The sequence below is a fragment of the Gymnoscopelus microlampas genome (genome assembly GCF_963454915.1).
Source record: "Gymnoscopelus microlampas genome assembly, chromosome: 8".
NCBI classification, from domain to species: Eukaryota; Metazoa; Chordata; class Actinopteri; order Myctophiformes; family Myctophidae; genus Gymnoscopelus; species Gymnoscopelus microlampas.
In genome coordinates, this window is record NC_139945.1 from 18,745,405 (window position 1) to 18,765,021 (window position 19,617).

The 19,617-nt window shown below is 46.8% G+C and overlaps 1 protein-coding gene across 7 annotated transcripts; it reads left to right on the plus strand.

The window, feature by feature from the left end:
* Window positions 1–878: 878 nt before the first annotated feature.
* Window positions 879–19,391, plus strand: bicra (BRD4 interacting chromatin remodeling complex associated protein). 7 transcript variants are annotated; one of them, XM_084065406.1, is made up of 14 exons: window positions 879–918; window positions 4,011–4,056; window positions 4,176–4,221; window positions 5,149–7,236; window positions 7,461–7,649; window positions 8,867–9,493; window positions 10,681–10,981; window positions 11,070–11,167; window positions 13,084–13,224; window positions 13,337–13,371; window positions 13,532–13,680; window positions 14,359–14,453; window positions 15,886–15,991; window positions 16,346–19,391. In XM_084065406.1, the coding sequence occupies exons 2-14, from the start codon at window positions 4,016–4,018 to the stop codon at window positions 18,079–18,081; spliced, it is 5,652 nt and encodes a 1,883-aa protein (XP_083921532.1). In that variant the 5' UTR covers window positions 879–918; window positions 4,011–4,015; the 3' UTR covers window positions 18,082–19,391. The 7 variants fall into 7 exon arrangements, with proteins under 7 accessions (XP_083921532.1, XP_083921535.1, XP_083921529.1 ...); XM_084065409.1 differs by having other exon boundaries at window positions 13,084–13,209; window positions 13,328–13,371; XM_084065403.1 differs by having other exon boundaries at window positions 901–918; window positions 4,176–4,227.
* The last annotated feature ends 226 nt before the right edge of the window (window positions 19,392–19,617 follow it).

The window sequence follows — 19,617 nt, forward strand, 5'->3', positions numbered from 1 at the left end:
TGTTGTATAGGTTAACGATGTATATACATCAGGCTTAAGATACACTAAACACTGACTTAAAGGGTATCATGGTTGTTTGTTTCTTGTGACATCTTCAAAGTGAATGTTTAGGCTATTCCTTCAGTTTTCAGTAGGACTGTTATGTCAAAGGAAATATTCGCACATCTTCTTAACACAGATGCAGGTATGCTCCTGACATGAATTGACATGAATAACTAAGCCATTTGACAATAAATACAAATTTAATAACTTCAACAATTCACACACTCTGGCTTATGGGCCTGCCGCCCTGTGAGATGAAAAAAGCCTGAATCTATGCTAGGAACGATAGGGCCCCCCTGAGCTCTTGGGCCCCTGGACCGAGGCCAGTAGGCCGGTTCGGTAATCCACCCCTGGTCAGAATCATAGAGGTCATAATGTGTTCCCCACTTCAATACAATGCATATCAGCGAAGGACAGAAATTGATTGAATGTATGTCAGTCCTGGTCATAAATTAATACTCATTATAATAATGTAAGCTGCAGTGTAGCATCAATGAGTGGAACAAGAACAGCAGTTTGTAACTTTGTCCATAGAAGAAAAATATTTATGAACCTGTGACATTTAGGAAAAACGTACAGAAAATGCATTTAATTTCATAACATAACAAACACCCAGCAAGTCGACGTGCTGGGTGTTTGTTATGTAATGAAATTAAATTCAACGCATTTCTGGGTGGTCGACAGACACACGACACGTCTTCTTCAACCAAGTGCAGCATTTTGGCCAAGCTTGTTGATGTTTTTTTTTTGGTCAGGCAAAGGCAACGGCCCTCCGTTTCCTCGGGCCTGTGTAGTTTGGTTGGGGTCCTAGCACAGCACAGCCCCTGCGAGGCTGTTCCGGAGACCCCGCGCTTGCCTGCACCTCTATCGTCTCGGGTGAGTTTGTTATAATGTAGCTATTTCTCTGTTTAAATGTGAATAACCGCGGTTAAAGCTGCAGCATTTTTACTGCGTTGCAAGGCGCTCGCGAGCCTCCGCAAACGGGAAACGCTGGTGCCTCGCGCGGTGGCGAACGTTTGGTAAAAAACGGCCGTTATTTCCCACTCGAATTCCCAAGCATTACCCTTAAACACCACTACCAACCAGCCTACCTACCTACCGCTCCACAGCAGAACAGAACAGTATCCCAACACTGACTCTGGTTCTGCAAGGAGACGCACACAGACATGACTGTGTTCACACGTTTAAAAAGGCGTTCCGGTCCGGCCTGAACCGTGCGAGACAAAGTGTGCGTTGTTCGCCGTCTCGCACGGTTGTTGTTGAATGTCAACGGTCGGCACTGTCTTCTTGTCTGGTTCCGTCTGAAATATTGTTGATAGCTTTAGCTCCTTAGCCTAGCTAGCTTTGCAAAGTTAGCCAAGCTAAAGCTAACGACATAATAATAACCCAAGATAGATGGAGCAAATAATAGAACTAAAACAGGAAGAAGAAAACCATGCACGTTATTAATCGTAAAAAGGCCTCTATGTTGGGTATCTGGTTACGGAATGTGGCTTTATTACCCCCCCTCCTCACGATTTGACCGAAAATACACGCAGAGCTATTTGAAAACATTAGCTAGCTTTAGCCTGTTAGCAGTTTGCAGTGTCTTGACTTCCATTCATATCCTGCCTTATTACTGCTGAGCCCGGCGGCGATGGCGCTCGCCGACAAGAACTAATTTGATCGCGACGATGTGTTGGTTGTATTGCTTTGAAACATCAGTTCGTGTCGGCGAGCGACACCGCCGTGCTTCCAGTACCAGGAGTGTAAAATAGGGCAAAACCACAGCCATCACGTCGGGCCGAGTTAAACGCGCGGTTTCTTTGAGATTTTTGTTTTTGTATTTGATTTGATAGTTTGTTTTTGTTTTTTTTGTTTACGTTAAAACCAGTGTGTTTGCCAGCTTGTTGATTGATGCCCAGCAGCACTGTCTGCTGCCACTCGATCTCACAACAACAGTCAAATGTGGCCTGTTGCATTAAAACTGTGATTCTCAGCCTTTTTTAAAGGTGCTCTAAGTTATATTTTTTGGTTAAAGTTTTATATCGTGATAGTAATCATCGCTGCAGAGAGTTTGTTCAGTACCAGTGGTCTCCCAGTCTCTCCAGCTCTTTAATACACAGAAAATACAATTGAAGTGGGTCACCAATTTTCATCCAGTCAGGAGAGGGAACCCATTTATAAGCTTCAATTTTAGTGTTCCAATTCCAATTTGTGTGCTCGTTTTTTTAAATCTCTTCCAATTTACTCATACTTTACCCTGATGAAGTCAAGTTGGTCAAGATATGGTGCCTTTTTTTTGGCATTGCTTGAATAAAGGTTACTGAGTTTTATTTCTCTGTCCGGATGGTTTTTCGTGTGCTTGGGATGGGATCTCTCCTCTTTGTTTCTTCTGTGTCTGTTATAGCTCATCCTAGAAGCACTAATAGTGCTTTTCACTAATACCCTATGAGCAACCTGAAATGTATTTTCTGTTTTACTAAAGAGATGTAGAGACCCCTGTTACTGAACAAACACTATATAGCTATGATTACTACGAGAATATATTAAACACGTATTTTATCAAAAGAATATCACTTACAGACCCCTTTTAATTTCAAAGACCCCCAGTTTAATACACATTAACTCTTAAGAGTGCAAGTATATATTCACTCTACTCATTATTAGGAATATTTGACACATTACCTGTTTTCTTTGGGGTTTTTTTAATCTATCTCTATTCTTGTCACATTTCCAGAAGGCTGCAAATGATGGGAGCTTCACCCACTTTTTAACATCTGTAAACCTGTGATGTGGCTATAACGTTTGAAGTGTACGAATGGACCCGATAAGGTCCATTTGTAGATTTTGTACACTCCCCGAGTTACATACAAGGGTCCATTTGGTTCCTAACTATCACTCATTTAGCTAGGTACCCCCTAGAAACCCCCTAAGGACCCGACATTGAGAACCAGTACATTAAACGATGATCCTGGTTCTTTGTTTCTATTTTAACTGTGTTAATTGACACTGGCACAATCAAATGGGGGGGGGCATCCAACATTTCTTCTCACTCTGTTTACATGTACATGTATAAGAGCCACAGTCATCTTGATAAATATTTGGACAGTTTCAGGGTTTTCTTCTACACTAGAATGACACAAAGACAATATAGTGCAGGCTGCCCATCTTACAATTTTTTGTGAATATTTTCTGAAATATTGGAAGATCAGTAATCCTTCTTTGGGCCTTTTGTTGAATGAAATAGGTAAAAAAGCACTAATGATTAATGTTATTACCTTAAAAGTCTGCGGGAGAAGGACACTGACTTCCGGTTAATTCAATTCACATCCATATTGAATTGCATTCTTGTGGCCAACCATGTATCCATGTTGATTCTAAGTAATTTGGAGCCAAGTCCACTGAGGCATACTGATGGGTTTGGAAAAGTGTTTGACAATAAGTCTAATAATAAAGAGTTTGGTGATGTTTATTGATTGCAGTCTCCACGACAACCAGTTACTCATGACCCAAAAGTGGCAGGATCAGGAACAAACAAGTTAAATAGACACTGATCCATATGTTATTCTACATATGGTATACTGCATATACACACACATAAAAATATCCAACAGTTGTATTAACACTGAATATAGCCATGATCTGTCAAAGTACTTTAGTTCTACCTGAACTTCTTTGGAAACCGTCAATGTTGTGCAAAAACTAGTTTTTCATCCATTCCAAAGTAAGTTTGAAGCTTATCAGAAATCAAGAAAGACATGTCTTTATTTTAATCAAAATAATTCTAAAACTCGCTGTACTATACTTGGTGCCCACTTAGTTATGATATTCAACTACTTTGTAGTTAATATATTATTCAGACTACAGGGTTTGGTGTTGTTTATTGTGAGTACAACCTTTTTAATTTCCCGTGTGTCTTGTGAAGAGTTTAATTCTTGAACCAGAAGTTTGTAGCATTTTAGTTTTTCTGTGCTTGTCTTTTGCAGTTGTCATGGATGATGAGGACGGCAGGTGCCTGCTAGATGTAATTTGGTACGTCATTGTCAAAACAAACACTGTCAAAACGGACACTAGTAACTTATTTAATTTGCCCTCCCATTTGGGATAATTTATGGCACCCTGCTGAATCATGGTACATTTTGTCTTTACAGTGACCCAGAAGCTCTCAACGACTTTCTTCATGGATCTGAGACCCATGTGAGTGTAAGAGATCTCATATTGGACAATGTGGCATCCATTAGAGATTTACATTTACAACACCTGTGAATGCAATACGATGAAGAGGCTTTGTCCCATGTATTTTCCTTTTTCGTTTTTTTATTTTTCTGCTGGGGTTGACATGACACATTCCTATCGCTCACAGATTAGCCTTTGATACCCCCCACCCCCCTCTCCTGCGATCTTCCTCCCTGCTGATTTTATTTTTGTCTTACTATTCCATGGACTCTCTCTGCCTGTGGTTGTCTTTGCTTTTGGAGTGCACTCTATGATTTTCAACTTGAGCCTGCCTATCCCCTCTTATTAGCCTAATTCACCAAATGAGAAATGCTAACACTAACGCTTCCCGTCTCTGTGTTATTCCTGTTCTTTTGCTTCCTCTGCCCCTTATTTCTCCCTGTTCCTTTCTACTTTGCGTTCTCTCGTTCGTGTCCTGATCCTTCTGGTTTTACCCTCCTTTGTTTGACGGCCTGTATGTTTCTCTGTCCTGGTGGCTTCCCCCCCTGCTGTCTTGGGTACCTTTTGGTTTCTGTCTGTCCTATCCTGGGTGGGTGTGTCTGTAGTTGGACACTGACGACCTTTTGGATGGTTCGGGTGACCCCTCCAGCTCGTTCTTCTCTACCGCTGGGGTGAGTAACATCCCCCAAAATCCCCTTCCTCCTGTTTTGTTTTTCCATCCATGTATGTAGCATGCACCTCCCAACCTCCTCCCTTTCCACTAACAAGCATCTACTCTCTGAGCTTTGATTGGCCATGGTGTGATTCCTCTCCCTCCAAAGTGTTTTTGGGGGGACTTGCTGTGTTGACCTCTCTGACATTCAAGCAGCTCCACGCTTCTCTTCATTCCATTTCAAAGTTGCTGTTCACCCACTGCATGGTTTCACTTTTCTCCTCCCTGCGTTCCAGGGACATGTTCCGGAGGCACAGCCGCCAGTCCAGCTGTTGGCCAGCGAGCCGGCGGGCCTGCCCAGAGTCAGCGTGGACCTGGACTTTCTGGAGGACGATGACATCCTGGGAGGGTCCCCTGGCAGCGGCGAGGGCGGGAGCAACGGCATCGGGGCAAATCACGAGCCGTGTGACATCCTGCAGCAAAGCTTGGCCGAAGCCAACATCACAGAGCAAAGCCTGCAGGAGGCTGAGGCTGAGCTGGACCTGGGCTCCTTTGGGATCCCAGGCCTCACGCAGGTGGTCCAGACGCTGCCTGACGCCAGCCTGTCTGGAACGGGAGGCGCCGCTGTTGGAATAGGAGTCGGCGTCGGAGGAGCGGCCGCGATCTTCCCCGGATCGGGCCCCAGCTCCAGTGCTGCTCCACCCAATGCCACAGCCGACATGCTGGGGTCAGTGTTGGCTCACCAGGGCCTGCAGCTTCAACCTCAGGTCATGAACAAGGCCATTAGTGTTCAGCCATTTATGCAGCCTGTTGGCCTAGGAAATGTAACTCTTCAACCCATTTCAAGTCTCCAAGCTCTTCCTAATGGGAGTCAGTCTGGGCATTTGGGTATTGGACAGATTCAGGTTGTGGGCCAGCCCACAGTCATGACTATCAACTCGTCTGGTCAGCGAATCCTGGCCAAAGCCATGGGGGGCTACCAGCTGCACCAGCCTGGGCCAGAGGTATCAGGTGCAGGGACACAGGCTGGGCTCGGAGGCTCAGTTCTTAGCTCTGGAGGAGGACTTCAGATCCAAGGGGGCAAAGCTACCCTGGGATCTCCAGCTTTAAACGGACCGGCCGTTTGTGTCAGCAGCGCAAACAGCAGTAGCGGTGGCACTATGACTGCTACCACTGGGATTGTGGGCTTTGGCAGCACCCCTATAAGCGCAGGCATTGGACCCCAAACACAAACCCAAGGCCAAATCATGCAGAATGTGATCATCCAGCGCACACCCACCCCCATCCAGCCCAAACCCCCTCAGGGTGGAGCCATCCAGCCAAAACTGTTCAAGCAGCAGCCGCCTCAGCCGGGGACCCAGCCTGTGCAGAACGAAACCAACAAGCCTCTGGGGCTGCAGCAGATCCCCGTCTCTGCTGCTCAGAATGTAGCCTTCCTTACAGGCAAGCCAGGCTCTAATGTGGTTCTGAGCACACAGGCTGGAACGCAAGGCCAGCAGTTCCAACAGGCCCTGTTCAAACAGCAAGGAGGGCAGCCTTCAGGCAAGCCCCTCAGTGTGCATTTGTTAAACCAGCCAGGCAACCAACAGGCCTTTGTCATTCCCTCCCTACAGGGTCAGAACCACCAGTTTCTCTTGCCGCAGTTACAGGCAGGTGGGCAGATCTTGACCCAGCACCCTGGGGGTCACATCATAACAAGCCAGGGTCCTGGTGGGCAGATAATCGCCAACCAGATCCTCGCCGCCAACCAGAATATAAACCTGGGTCAGGTACTGGCCTCACAAGGTCACGCTGGGGCCCACATCCTCTCCGGACCCATTCAGCTACAGTCGGGCCAAATGGGCCAACACACCCTCTTTCAAATGCCCGTCACACTGGCTCAGGGTCCAAACCCGACCCAGAGCCACCCTGTCACAGGTCACGCCCAGACCGTCATCCAGGGCATGCCCATCCAGAATTCCCTGACCATGCTGGGTCAGGTTGAGGGTCTGAGCCCGGCAGTCAGCCTGCAGCCGGCCCTTCACCAGCCCCAGGCCGGTGGCGTCCCCAGCAGCAGCAGCACTGGAGCGGCAGCCATGGCCCAGGGCCAGCCCGGCGACAGCGTCACGGTGTTGGGAAGCACAACAGACCAGGCGGCTCACGGACCCAGCCAGCAGCACTTACCGCAGCAGGCCTCCATCCTCACGATGCACCCGGCTCCCTCCGTGTCCACGGCGGGCCCGATCCCTGCCTCCTCTCCGTCCATGACCGTGTCCACCTCGTCTGCTGTGACGGCGATGGGACTGGCCCAGGCCCAGCACAGCCCGGGCAGGGTGCTTTTCACCAATCAAGCCGGTTCAAGCATGATACTGAGCCAGGAGTCTCTGCAGATGTTCCTGCAACAGGTATGTAAGTCGCTTCTTGCATGTTGCTGTTGGTTGTTTACAGTTAACATTCACTAATAACAAAAATGTTTAAAAATGGAGAAAGAAACATAACCTGCACGGAGTGATGTTGGTCTGACCTCTCTGGTTTACTATTTTACTTCCCCCTTCCCTCCAACCCCCCCACCCCCCCTCCCTCCCTCCCTCCGTCCCTCGTCCTGAATCGGTAAATGTACTCATGTCAGGAGCCGCAGCACCAAACAGAGAATGACTCGACCCCCTCTGTGGGCGTACCAGCATCTGTTATCGTCAGCGGCAACAGCGTCACTGGTCCGGCACCCTCGGTCCATGACAGCCAATTAGCTGACACTCGGGTGGGTCAGAGCCCCACCCTCTCCCCTGGCCCCTCCCACATGGCAACTGTGGTAAAGCAGGTAGAAAAGCCCCTTTACGCTAAGCCCCGCCCACTTGTTGCTGCCACTGCCGCCACTGCGTTAGGACATCGTTCATTCCAGCAATCTCCTCTTTCTTTCTCCCTCACTACTCTGTATGCCACTGCTTGTACTCTGCATTCACTCTTCACATTGTCCTACAATGTTGTATAATCCTTAAGCTCACAAATACCCTCTGATTTGTTTGCACCCTCTGTGTGTCCATTATTTGTGCAAGCATGCTCATTTATTTCCTCCTTTGTTTGTTAAATGTTAAATGTTGTCTAACGTCATATTTCGAATGTCTAGCTATATGCAACTCATAGCATTCATTCATGACAATTCGCTGTCTCTACTATGTTCTCCTAACCCAAGTTCATCTTGAGTTCTTTCACTAATTTGGTTTATAGCATGTTGTTTCATTCAAAGCTGTGTGTTTCGTGAGAATTTACTGAAACATGCTTGTGCTGTAAAAGATCCATCCAAGAGTACTACTCAATCATCTGTTGACCACCTAACTGTGTGATCATGTCCAGTTGACTCATTGTCATTAACTGCATCAGGCACCAGTGGCTGACCCATTGGAAATTAATCCACACTCCGCACACTTGTCATTTAGACTCCTTGGCTACACTCTTTGCTTTCAGTTCCCTTAGCCCACACCCCACCCTCCCACCCCGTAACCACTACCCGTGATCAGTGTAACAATCTCAGCAAACCAAATCACCCGCTTCCCCCCTCTTCCCTGAAATCTTCAGATCACCCTAAACTCTACCATCACAGACCCGCAGACCTTGACCTCTTGCTTGTGTCAGCTGTTTCCTTTGGGGCTCAACAAATGATGATTGTTCAGTTTTAAAATGGAAAAAAATATGTAATTTTCTTCACGCGTTGGTCAAAATCATTTGGCTTCTGTTCTCTGACACATTTACATTAGCAGCTGCTAGTTTTTAAGGTTCAGTACTTTGCTTCTGTATTGTTTTGTGACATCTGTGCAGTTTTGTTGTTGATGTCGAGCACTTTGAGCGTCCATGTAGTTCTTTCTCCTATTTGTGCATGCAGGACTATTGTGTGATTGATTTTTGTTCTGGTCGATGTTCTACTTTCTCGTGTGTTCTGATGTTTCTGTTCTTGTGTCTCTATGCCTTTGTTTTCTCTTAATTAACGTATAAACGTCCTCATGGTCAAACTGTCATGATGATGTGGCTTCATTCCTTCAGCTTCCCTCGGGCGGACATCAACAGACCGTGAAGATCCAGAGCATGTCCCCGTCACCGACCCTTGCCTCTCACGCCTCGGCGCCTCCGCTGGCGGACAGTCCACAGCCTTCGCAGTCTCCGCTGACCCTGGGCCAGCAGATCCAGTCCCCGCACCACCAACAGCAGTCTCGCCCCCCCTCACAGCCACAACCACAGTCTCAAACTCCCTCGCGCTCGTGCACACCCTCGTCACATCCCCCCCTCTTCATCGTTCACAACCAAATGCCCGGGTCCCCGCAGCCGGCCCCCCAGAGCCAGCCCCAACAGACACAGTCCCAGCCGGCTAATGTTCAAGTCCAGCTCTTATCCCAGGTACGGCCAACCCCTCAGCTCTCTCCTTTTCAGCAAGACGTCCCTCCCACCTCGCGCTCCCCTAAACCACCTCCGGTGCCACCTACGCAGCACCAGTTCACCACACCCACTCCCAGTGCCCCCGTTGCTACGGTGGTGAAAGGCCAGCTCTCCTTGCAGGGCATGACGGCAGAGCAGCAGCACCACCTTCAGCTGGTTGGGGCTCAGATTCAGACACTGTCCACCATCGCCCAGCCCTCGCCTCAGCAGAAACAGCTGCTGGACAAGTTACACCAGGTATTTGCCCACATGTTCATTTTAATATTTCAGACATTTATTAACACATCGCGTGCCAGTCGCGTAGATCTACGCCAAACGATTTAAAGCCGCAGTGTGCCAGTCGCGTAGATCTACGCGACTCGCATTTCCCATGTTAAATCGAAAAAGTGCACATTCCGGAATTTTTTTCGACCCATTTCCGGTTCCGGGGCCGACCGGAAACGGAATAAAACTGGTTCCGGTTTTTTCGCTCGCATCCGTTTCCTGTCTGGGCGTCAGCTTAGAATCGATTTATCTCCCTTCTGGTTTTCCTCACCGCATCGTCCTGTCTAACGTTCTCGCCTGTAACTTCAAAATGGCGGCACGGATCGACTCGCAGTTTTCGCTGTTTGTTTTTCACGGATCCCGTGTTTGTGTCGAACCAAATGAACGCGGATTTTAAACGGATTTAGCGGGGGCTATGACGACATGAAAAAAACAAAAAAACAACAAAAAGAGCTTGGCACTGGTAGGTACATTATGAGATTAACCTCTGGCGTTCAATGTGTTAAAGGACTATACCTGGGGTCTGGCATGTTAAGCCCATACAACTCACGATATACTTGACGTTACTGCTGATCATTTTCCAAAGCATACCATAGTTTGTTTGAAGATTGTTTTTCATTCATTACGGCACGGTATGAACATTTATTTGGTGACACTTAAAACTAGCTGGAGGGCTTGCCTGGAGCCTCAGCCAGCTAGTGCACAGACCATGTGCTGTGATTCAGGACCGTGGCTGTTAGTATCACGGATTCGGTTTCAGTTACACCCTTGGTAATCCATCACACAAAATTTCACAATGCTGTTATTTTCTGTCACAGTCCTGCTGCCGTTGCGTTTGAAATTTGAATGCATTTTAATATGCAGATTGATTTGAAAAGTTCAGCTGCAAATAATAAAAAAGATTGATTTACATATCCAATTCAAATGTCTGTGTATTCTGAACGGCTCAGTGATGTTTAGCCAACATTGACTCAATATTTAGTTGTTCTGGTAAGTTGGGTAAATTGCCTGTTTATGTAAGATACATTTCAAAACCTGTAATCATACAATGTTTACTGGCGGTGGCTAATCACTTTTATATTCTACTTTTCTGCCCTGTGGATTACCTTTCCGTTACGTCAAATAGCTTGAACAACTCTTCCATCATGGTTTTCTTGCAGGTTCAGCAGGGCATTCTCTTGCAGGTCAAGCAACAAGTCCAGCCTCAGTCTCAACCTCTTGCACAACCACAGCCGCAGTCCCAACCCCAGTCTCAGTCCCAATCGCAACCTCAGCCCCAGTTGCAACCTCACCCCCAGCCTCAGGCTCTGGCTCAGCCACCTCTGGCCACAAGTCATTTAAGCATCCAGCAAGATGTGCCTGTTGAAAAGGTGATAATACAGTCAGCCAGTGCAGGTGCACCCAGTCAACTTCCTCCAGTGTTGCAGCAGACCTCAGTGCTGGTCAAGACTCCTGTCACAGGTAATTTGTAGTATATTACTCATGAGTATCAAATCAATTAATCTCCTACACTTATTAATTATCTGCAATGATGTGCTTCTTGTTCTAGCATCAAGTGACCTACAGATATTCTCTGGCATCCAAGGACCAATTGGAACAATGGTGAACCAGACTGTCACTCCCGCTAGCCTTACACAGCCTGTACAGGTGGGTTATGTCACACAATATGGGGCGACACTAGAATTGATGTTAACTACTTTCAACCTGAAGATTATATCTTATCTACCAAACTCCCGGCTGCAGTTTGGCTCCCATAGTGCGACAAATCTGCCGGCTGGAATTGCATGATAGCGAAAATGACGTTCCTTGTCCGTACCTTCTTTTTATATACCTTGAACAAAAGAAGGAAGTGAAGTCTACCATCTTGAAATACTTTAATTACAGAAATTAACCCATTTAGACCTGCTGCCACCTATACGTTGTTATACCTTTGAATCCGGGAGCCACCTCTGTGTCTCATTAGTTGTTGCTATACATATAGCAACATCATGTTGTATACATTTTTTTAGTAAGAATTTGAACATTTTCAGAAATCTTAGGTTAGGTTTTAGAAGGCGTTTTTAGAATCGGCCTCAGGTCTAAATGGGTTAAAGCTGTCAACAACCACTTGTGTTTAAAGATCCATCAAGCCCATATTGTATTGGTTTTTCACCAACCTTAATGGGCTTGAATTGTGCAATGTGCAAGTGTATTATCTATCAGGACTCGGTATTTGTAGATAATCAATATTTAAAGGGTTAGGATCGTTACACCTTGTTACTGTAGCACGCCGTTTTTCCATCACTTTATGACAGATTCACACCTAAAGCATTATATCTTATCTACTTCATCTTGCAGGGGAGTCGCTTGCCATAAAAGAACAAAGTAGTCAGAAAGGACAAGTGATACTGTAGATCTACAAGCTTACACCTACAAGCTACCTGCCTACCTACGTGTGGTGTAGGTAGGATTGTAGATCTGCTCTTTGTACACGTCACAGTCGTACTACAGTATAAAACAACTAGGCTCAGCAAGTTTGGGGCTTTGCTAGCCTGGTTCCATACCATAGACCCCGCCCACTCTCTGAGTGGACTGCCTCTTGGTCTGGAGTTGTAAATGGGAACCTAGGACTTCTCCGGTACAAAATGTATTGTCCAATGAGAGTCGGAGGTGGGCGTGGGGATCCCTTAGGATTGGTTTAGGGATACTCTAATCCCCTCCCCCTTGTAATCGCCTACGCTGGAGCAAATGTCAGACTGAAGCTCCACGCAGCTTCAGGCTGATAATCAGGCTAGGGCTTTGCATTTAGTAACCTACCTAATCAGCTTTTTTGTTCTCGTTGTGTCACCAAGTTCTTCCATCACTTTCCACTGCTATCTCTATGTCATTGACCGTCACAGTGCTTGTATAATATCCACGACTGTATGAGTTCGGGTCCCTGTTTTATTATGGTCAATTGGATCCGGGTTGGTTCAGATTCTATTACCTCGGGTCCCGGTTCTGTTTATCATAATGTAGTACCCAAGTGGATCCAATAAGACACATACTCGGCACTGATCAGGAGAGAAACGGATGAAGTGCTTTGTAACTTGCATGATGATTTAGGCTGATCTAGGATCACATTACTGCAGCGCAAAGAGGGAAGAAAGTTGAAAGTGCTTCAGTAGGCAGCAGCCTCTCTGGAATGAAACCACACTGACTTGTTTTCATTCCTGCACATCCTTAATACCTTGCTGTCATACATAGATAAGATCAGGAAATACAGAACTAGAAATATGAAGTCACTGATAAATGTACCTTATTAGTCAAATATTTTCTTACATTCTTTCTTTCGCGTGCCCTCAATTTTGCTACGAATCTTGCCATGCGAACACTCCCCCACCATATGTAGTCAGTGTTTGACAGAGTACATCATATCTTATCCTGTAGTTTGCTCTCATCAATTGTTCAGTTAATTTGGGTGTTGTCTATTGCAAAAATCAGGTAGAGGTCAACTAAAATGTCTGAAACTAAAGGACTTTACATACTTAAAGTAAAGAATGTAGACCGTCTGGATTCAAATCTCTTGCACCATGTCTCCACAGGGCCAGCCAAAGCCAGGGGTGATCAGTTCAGTTGGAGGGGTGACTCTGGGGCAAGGCGGGGTGCAGATCCAGGTGATGGGCACACAAATGGCCGCTCCGCAGCCCCCTGTCCCAGTACAAACACAGGTATGGCTTTTTCTTGTTTCTCTGCTGTGTTTGTGCATGTTTTGAAACCCTCCATGAATGCAACTCTTTTAATTTGAACGCTGGACTGAACCATGATCTGTTGTTGCTCACATCACAGACATTGAAGATGCCTTTCAGTGCAGAGCCCAGTAAAGAGGCAAGGTGTGTATAAGTTGTGTGTATACTGCAAAGCAATACTACAGAGCTCTTGGAACATCATGGAAGAGCGTTTTATATAAATATTACATAATAAATTAAGAGGTTAAAATCCATTAACAATCTCTTACTCTCTTTTAAAACACATCGTTGGACTTGCGTTCAGGATGCTGGAGCAGCTGAGGAAACAGCAGGGCTCAGTGCTTCACCCAAACTACGGCGCTCCGTTCCACTCTTTTGAAGACACACTGCACAGACTGCTGCCTTACCACCTGTACCAGGGCACTGCCAACTCCCCTCAAGACTATCAAAGAGGTAAGAACTCATACAAACATGTCATTCAGTACAGATAACACAAAACCTAAAGCTTAAAGTTACTTAAATTAATAAATGTACCTTTTATTTAGCCATAAAAACATGTTTTATTGTAACAAATCTGTATGGTAGAGTATGCTTATTTTATAGTTTATTAGTAAGTTGTTTATTTTTGTTTTGTAAAGCGTTTTGGGTACTCTGAAGCTATATGAAGGCCTTTGCAAACAGGGTGCGATTTAACCAGCAATTTTATCCGCATGCGAAATGTCGCACGAATCGAACTGGGTTCGATTGAAAAAAAAAACCCGCAACGACGCAGCCACTTGCCGCACGGCAAATTCGGAGCTAGTGTGCATGCGGTCATACCATGTGTTATTTAAAAAAAAAAGATATTGTCCGTTTTTCCGTGCGAAAAATCGCACCCTGTCTGCAAAGGCCTTAAGTGTGATGTATTATCATTATTATTATTATTATGTTTTAAAAAAAATACAATATAACTAGCATATCTTGGAGGTGGTCTCCCTACTCTGGTGTCAAGTAGGAGAAGTAGTAGTGCCTGAAGCTTATAAGCACAACATCTCCCTTGACCAAGCGAGGATTGAATCTTTGAGCAGTTAGATGTTTGGTGTCCCAAGCAGGAGACCTGTGTTCATATCTCTCTTTTCCCATTGTGTCCAGTGGACAGTGAGTTTGAGAGTGTCTCCTGTCAGCTGTTGAAGAGGACGCAGGCCATGCTGGATAAATATCGCTACCTGCTCTTTTCAGAATCCAAGGTAAATTTATGACACAAATACCTTTATTTATTTTGTATTTTCCTTTCCCCATTAGATTTCAAACTGCAAGGTTGTCGTGCTGTGCAATATAGAGAGTTCTTCATATAGGTTACAGGTAACATGCATGGAAGAACGTGTCTTATATTATATATTTATATATTTTTTCTGTTTATATTCTGTTATCGAGTCTGTTTATTTTAATATGTGATCATATGGTGTGCTCAGAGTTCTGACTAATAAACATTTTGAATTGCGTAAATGGAAGGTTTAAAAATATTTTGGATTCATAACACTTTCCTGTACCAAGGTTTAAAACCACAGATTACAAATATGAATCTTAAGAATAATTATATAAATTCTATGATAAGCAATTTAAGCAATTATTGTTAAGGGTTATGGCTGAAAAACCTTGATGCACATTAAGGATGTTAAAAATGGATAGTTTAGCAAACGGTTAGTTGACACCATTATTCGGTTATTATTAACGGATATTAAAACATACATTTAGGCTCCTTTTAAAAATGATAATTGCATTGTAATAAGTGCCGCTTGTAAATTAGTCTACATATATTTGTTATGGAAGATTAACATGTCAACGTGTTCTGGTGTCAATCTAGTGCGCAATACGGTTCACTGCTTAGAACAGCTGATCCGAAGGCACGGACGTCCCTACTGCACACAGATAGCGTCTGGCTGAGGTAGCCAGCCTGGGTAAACGGAGGCTGTTATCTTTCCACCATTCTAATGGATTCATTTCCAGGGGTGGGGAAACCTCTCTGAACTAGCTCTCCACATAGGCGGCGGGTGAGCCCGACATTTGGGAAGGCTGATACGGGACACATGCACGCGCGCGCTGCGATTTTTTTTCGGGTTTAGCGCGGATAAAGTTACTTTTTGGTTACTTTATTTTGGTTTTAGGGTTAGGTTTAGGGTTAGATATTGACCAGCGACAGCACACACAATATATAGTAGCCTAAACAATGCTGCGCACATTTATTATATATAATTTGCTCAATTTCAAAACATTTCCAGGATAACATTTGGGAAGGCTTAGCCTACCCTAGCCTTCATTACCCGCCGCCTATGGCTCTCCACTTTGTTTAATGGCCCCTTTTCCTCTGTAAGTAATGTAGTTAATGTCATAGGAGCAGCCACGTCACGTTCTTCTTTGCATACCCATCTATGCTCTCTCTGAACCAGTTCACCTCACAGTGTGAAAATGCGTATTTATTATTTAGCCAATTGAATAATAAGCCAATAAGCTTATTCTGATTCTGATATGTTTTAATTAACAGCTAACTGAATAACAGTTGACATCCCTAGTCAATGTACCATTGAACAACAACATGAAGACATAGATGTACTGTTGTAGTTAATCACTTTTGAAGTCATGATCCAGCAGCACTAACGGTGTGTGATGTTTGAACCCGAGCAGAGACTGGGTCCCTCGGCAGAGATGGTGATGATTGACCGCATGTTCATTCAGGAAGAGAAGATTGCTCTGAGCCAGGATAGGATTCTGGCCAAGGAGAGACCAGGTGAGCAGACCATGCCTACACAAATTGTGAGTTTGGATAAATGAAACTGGGATTTTTGTCTGATCCCTAGAGGACCCGAGGTCCGGGCCGGGAACACTTTCTGTCACACTTTCTGTCTGGCGAGAAACAATCAAATCATGGTTAAAGAAATTCTTTAACCAATCACATCACAGGGTGCGACAATAGTAGGGTGCCTACTATTGGGGTGCGAGACATAAAAGGCGATATCCCTTGTATCAGCAAATACTCACTGTAATACAACAGTATCAGAGATGCAGTATGAAAAGAATTGTCTGATACAGATATTCACTGTGATATTGTCTGATACACATCCCTCCCTCTCTCTGATTGCAGAGGAGTATGTGGCGAACTCACGGATGTTGGAGAGTGTAGCCGCCTCATCTCAGCAACTGCCTTCCATTGCTGAACCGGGCTTGGCGAGCGCCAGGGTTGCGGCAGCCCCTGATGCGGCGCCTGCAGCTGCTGTCCCTGTCCCGAGTGTTGTTCCAACCTCTGCTCCAGCAACTACACCAACGCCAGCCCCGGCAGCCTTCCCCCCTACCAAGCTGGTAATTAAGCAGGGTGGTGGATCGGCATCCGTTTCCTGGTCGAGCAGCTGTCCTCCAGCCCCAGTCACAGGGAGCAGGCCGGCGGCCGAACCCGCCGCCAGCCAAGCCGCCTCCTGCTTTGGCCGTGGCCCTTCAGCTTCGTCGACCTTCTCGTCGTCGTCCGCCTTTTCCTCGCGATCGGTCGACGATGACGACGCCCTCCCACAGCGGACCAGCAAGCCGCCCATGAAGACCTACGAGGCCCGCCGGCGCATCGGCCTCAAGCTGAAGATCAAACAGGACCAGACGGGCTTCGGCAAGGTGGTCCATAACACCGCCTTAGACCCGGTCCACACGCCGCAGCCTCAACACAACGCCCAGACCCCGCCTCAGAGCAACGTGCCGCCCCCAAAGCCGCGGCCGGTGCCGCCTCCCGCAGCTTCCGTCATCAGAACTCAGTCTCCGGCGAGTGTGGCTGCTCCGTCGTCAGCCGCCAGCACAGCAACTACTCAGTCCAACCCTCCTCCGCAGCAGAGAGGCAGCGCTGACCCCAGCACAGCCTCATCGTCCTCTTCATCCCACACCTGGTCTTCATCCACCCCCACATCGTCCTCGTCCGCCTCTACCACTCAAATGAATGGCACGCTAGAGCACCATGATGCAGGCGGAGTCAAGCACAACCCCGCCTCCACCTCCACGCCCTCCCAGACCACTTGTCGCCTCCCCCTCCGTAAGACGTACAGGGCAAACGTCAGCCCCCGGGTCCGACCTGGCGTGCCTGGCGGAGGAGGGGACGAGAGCCTACCCTACCCCAGACCCACGCCCTCTCCCCCCAAACGTGAGGCCTCCTCCCCCCCCTTAGAGCGGACGGTGATAGCTAGTGTGAAGGTGGAGAAGAGGAGCAGGGACACGGAGCCCGGCCTCGACAGCGGCGGCAGGCTAGGTAACTCCATGCAGGGCCTCGACAAGGTAGATGATGTGTTCAACCGCAGCCTCAAATCTACACACCATCACCTCCCTCAGCTAGCCGACAGAGACGAGGAGGGCATGGGGAAGGAGACGCACACGGACAAAGAGACGGACATTAGTCGATATAAGCGAGCTGGCGGGAAACACCGGCAGAGGGCTGGCGGAACGTTTAGAATGGACCAGCATGCACCGGGGCCTCCCTCCCCGGAGCCGTCCCGCACGCGGGACTCCTCGCTGCCCGCCAAACGCTGCAAGTCGGACTCCCCCGATATGGACAACGCCAGCTTCTCCAGCGGCAGCCCCCCCGATGACTCTCTGAACGAGCATCTGCAGTGCGCCATCGACAGCATCCTCAACCTACAGCAGGGGCCCTCGGGCCGTCACCTCAAAGGGGCCGGCGGCAGGCTGCCCCACCAGCACCAAAGCCAACGCCCCGGAGGCTCGGCCGCCTCGTCCCACAGACCCACCATCCCGCCCCCCTCTTCCTCCTCTTCCTCCTCCCTGGCCCCACACCCTCAGGTGGGCGGTCGTGGGCATAATGGCAGCCTGGTGCCACAGACTCATGGTAGATAACAGCCCCTCAGCCCCAGGATGGACTGACAACTAAAGGGGACTGAATGAGAGACAGACGTAGAGAGTGTGTGTGTGTGTGTGTGCGTGCGTGTGTGTGTGTAGGGGGGACAGGGAGGGACACTGTGAAAACAGTATCACTGTACTACTCTGCCAAGCTGTGTTGGCTTTCGTTTGTCCATATTGAATTGTCCAGACATTTCCTTGTCATTTACAGCTCAAATCGCACGCTCCCGGGCGGATGAAGGGATAGGGAGGGTGAAAGGTCATTGCCGCCTGGCGGTCTCGTATCTGCGGACGGTAACCGCATAATCGTGTTCTCTCGTCTGCCATCGAGTAACGAGGTGAATTTGTCTTGATGTTGTCACGTATTTCTTTTCATTTTTCACTCATCGTTTCATTTAGTTTTATCCTTTTACGCCCCTGTATTCGTACATTCCTACGGTGGTCTTGAATGCCAGTTGCTCCACATCAGACGCCCCCCCCCCCCCCCCCCCCCGGCAGCTCTGAAGAACAGGGCAAGAGGTCCCAACATCTCCCCTTTCACAAGGTTTTCACAGATCATAATGATTCATAATTATGTCTCGTATCACTCGACTGCCCAGCGTGACACTGTTGATCAAAAACACAATTGTTTGTGCCTCCACCCTCAAATGACATTTTTTCAGCACTTCACGTACATGTTGCATTAATTTTGTTTGTCGGTATCAAACTGGGCTTTATGTTTTTTCATTTCTTTTTTTTTTTTTTTACTGTGAAGTGGTTTTATAGTGTGGCTGATGGCTGGAGCTGTAATGTTACTGTAACACCACGGTGTAAATGAAAATGTAATATTGAAATTCATTGAAATGTCAAATTATATTTTTTCTTCCCAAGGTCCATGTTTTAATCCCCACAAACCCCAATCCCTCGACCTTCCTTGGCAGGGAACAAAGTCTGCACTGGACTTTTGAGTTTCAGTCAGCAGGGGGCAGGCCTGTCTGTTAAATGTCTATGTTTTTCCCCCTTCTCATTCTCACTCTTAATTTCCTCCATTTTTTTTTCTGTCACTGTCTCCCGCCCACCCCCTCACCCCCCCCCAAACCCTCTCCTATGCCTGACGGACAATTCAAACAAACACAGCAAGAGCATCATGTGTGGAGGGATGATGATGGACAATAATAATGTACAAAAAAAAGACCGTAAGAGAATTTGAAGTATAGTATTACAGATTAATTTTGTATTGTATTTATTGTGTATAATGACACTTTTTAAAAAGAAATGTACATTTAGTAAAACTGTAAATTAAACCTTGCTTCTTTTATGAAAATGCACCAGGTCTTCCTCAGTGTTTCATGTCAGTGGCATGCGGTGGTTTTTGAAAGACCTTTCCTGTCATCGCTGTACATACCACAGGATGAGTAATGATGACAGAGGTGTTGGACAAGAAGGTATGAGAATGGGAGAGGAGAGGGGTATGGTTAACCACTTAAACCCTATATACTTAGTTGAGCCGAGTCCCCCAGGCCTATATACTAGGCCCCTTCTTCACCGAAAATA